The sequence below is a fragment of the Nicotiana sylvestris genome, chromosome 8 (genome assembly GCF_000393655.2).
Source record: "Nicotiana sylvestris chromosome 8, ASM39365v2, whole genome shotgun sequence".
NCBI classification, from domain to species: domain Eukaryota; kingdom Viridiplantae; phylum Streptophyta; class Magnoliopsida; order Solanales; family Solanaceae; genus Nicotiana; species Nicotiana sylvestris.
Window position 1 is genome coordinate 148,074,200 of NC_091064.1, and position 1,624 is coordinate 148,075,823.

At 43.5% G+C, this 1,624-nt stretch overlaps 1 protein-coding gene across 1 annotated transcript; it reads right to left on the bottom strand.

Annotated features, from left to right (window-relative positions):
• Positions 1 to 365: 365 nt before the first annotated feature.
• Positions 366 to 1,036, bottom strand: LOC138875818 (uncharacterized). The gene is made up of 3 exons (XM_070154689.1): positions 989 to 1,036; positions 741 to 827; positions 366 to 668 (listed from the first exon to the last, which is right to left on the bottom strand). The coding sequence occupies exons 1-3, from the start codon at positions 1,034 to 1,036 to the stop codon at positions 366 to 368; spliced, it is 438 nt and encodes a 145-aa protein (XP_070010790.1).
• Positions 1,037 to 1,624: the final 588 nt, after the last annotated feature.

The following is a 1,624-nucleotide window of genomic DNA, read 5'->3' on the forward strand; positions in this document are numbered from 1 at the left end:
TATTTGGGTAGTGAGAATGAAAGCCTTCGTCATCCCAATCGGACAATGTTGTCACTGCAGAAAGCCTAAACATAATACCTTTTGACTGCATACACATTTACAGCTGCTTCGGGATCAATTCCTTCGATATCGCCCAGATACAATGCTCCTCTCGGCAATATCTTTCTGATGATGTATGGGCCCTTCCAATTAGGAGCAAATTTTCCTTTTGCTTCCTGGTGATGGGGAAGGATACGCCTCAAAATGAGTTGCCCCACTTCAAAATTTCTAGGCCGCACTTTCTTGTTGTAGGCACGGGCCATTCTTTGCTGGTACAACTGCCCGTGGCAGACTGCGGCCATTCGCTTTTCATCGATCAAGGTTAACTATTCCAGACGGGTTTTAACCCACTCACTGTCTTCAATTTCAGCTTCAACGATGATCCGAAGAGAGGGAATTTCAACCTCTGCGGGTATCACGGCTTCAATGCCATAAACCAAAAGATATGGGGTGGCTCCAATTGACGTGTGAACAGTAGTGCGATATCCTAACAATGCAAACGGAAACTTTTCATGCCACTGCCCGGAACTTTGAATCATCTTTCTCAAAATCTTTTTGATGTTTTTGTTTGGTGCATCGACAACACCATTGGCTTTGGGCCAATAAGGAGTAGAGTTCCGGTGCGTTATCTTGAATTGTTCACATATCTCTACCATCAAATGACTATTCAAGTTTGCAGCATTGTCTGTGATAATAGTTACAGGAATGCCAAAACGGCAGATAAGATTGGAGTGCACGAAATCTACCACAGCTTTCTTGGTAACAGATCTGAGAGTGATGGCTTCAACCTATTTCGTGAAGTAGTCAATGGCAACTAGTATGAATCTGTGCCCATTTGAGGATTTCGTTCGATTGGCCCAATGACGTCCATACCCCAAGCAATAAATGGACAAGGTGCTGACATGGGATGCAGTTATGTGGGAGGTGCATAAATCAAATCACCGTGTACCTGACATTGATGACACTTTCTGACAAAGCTAAAATAGTCCTTTTCCATGGTTATCCAGTAATATCCTGCTCGAAGGATTTTCTTTGCTAAAACATACCCATTCATGTGGGGTCTGCATACTCCCACGTTTACCTCATGCATGATTCTTCCAGCCTCTTCTGCGTCAACACATCTTAACAAGTTGAGGTCCGGAGTTCTCTTGTACAAGACATCACCACTCAAAAAGAAACCACTCGCGTGCCGCCTAATGGTTCTCTTCTAATCTACACTGGCTTGCTCGGGGTATTCTTGCATTTTCAAAAACCTTTTGATGTCATGATACCATGATTGGGTATTTGGTGTTGTTTCAACCGTATTACAATAATCATGCCTTTCCTAGATTTGGATTTCCAAAGGATCAATGCGGGCATTGCCTGGGTATGGCAGAATTGAGGCTAAGGTGGCAAGTGCATCAGCTAGTTCATTATGGCAACGAGGAATGTACTTGAACTTTATTGACTTGAATCGCTTGACGTCTCGGGTTTCCCATTCTCCTTGAGCTTGTCGGATAATCAAATCTGAGTCTCCCATGATTAACAGTTCTTCGACATCCTGGTCGATTGCCATGTTCATACCCATAATGCAAGCTTTGTACTC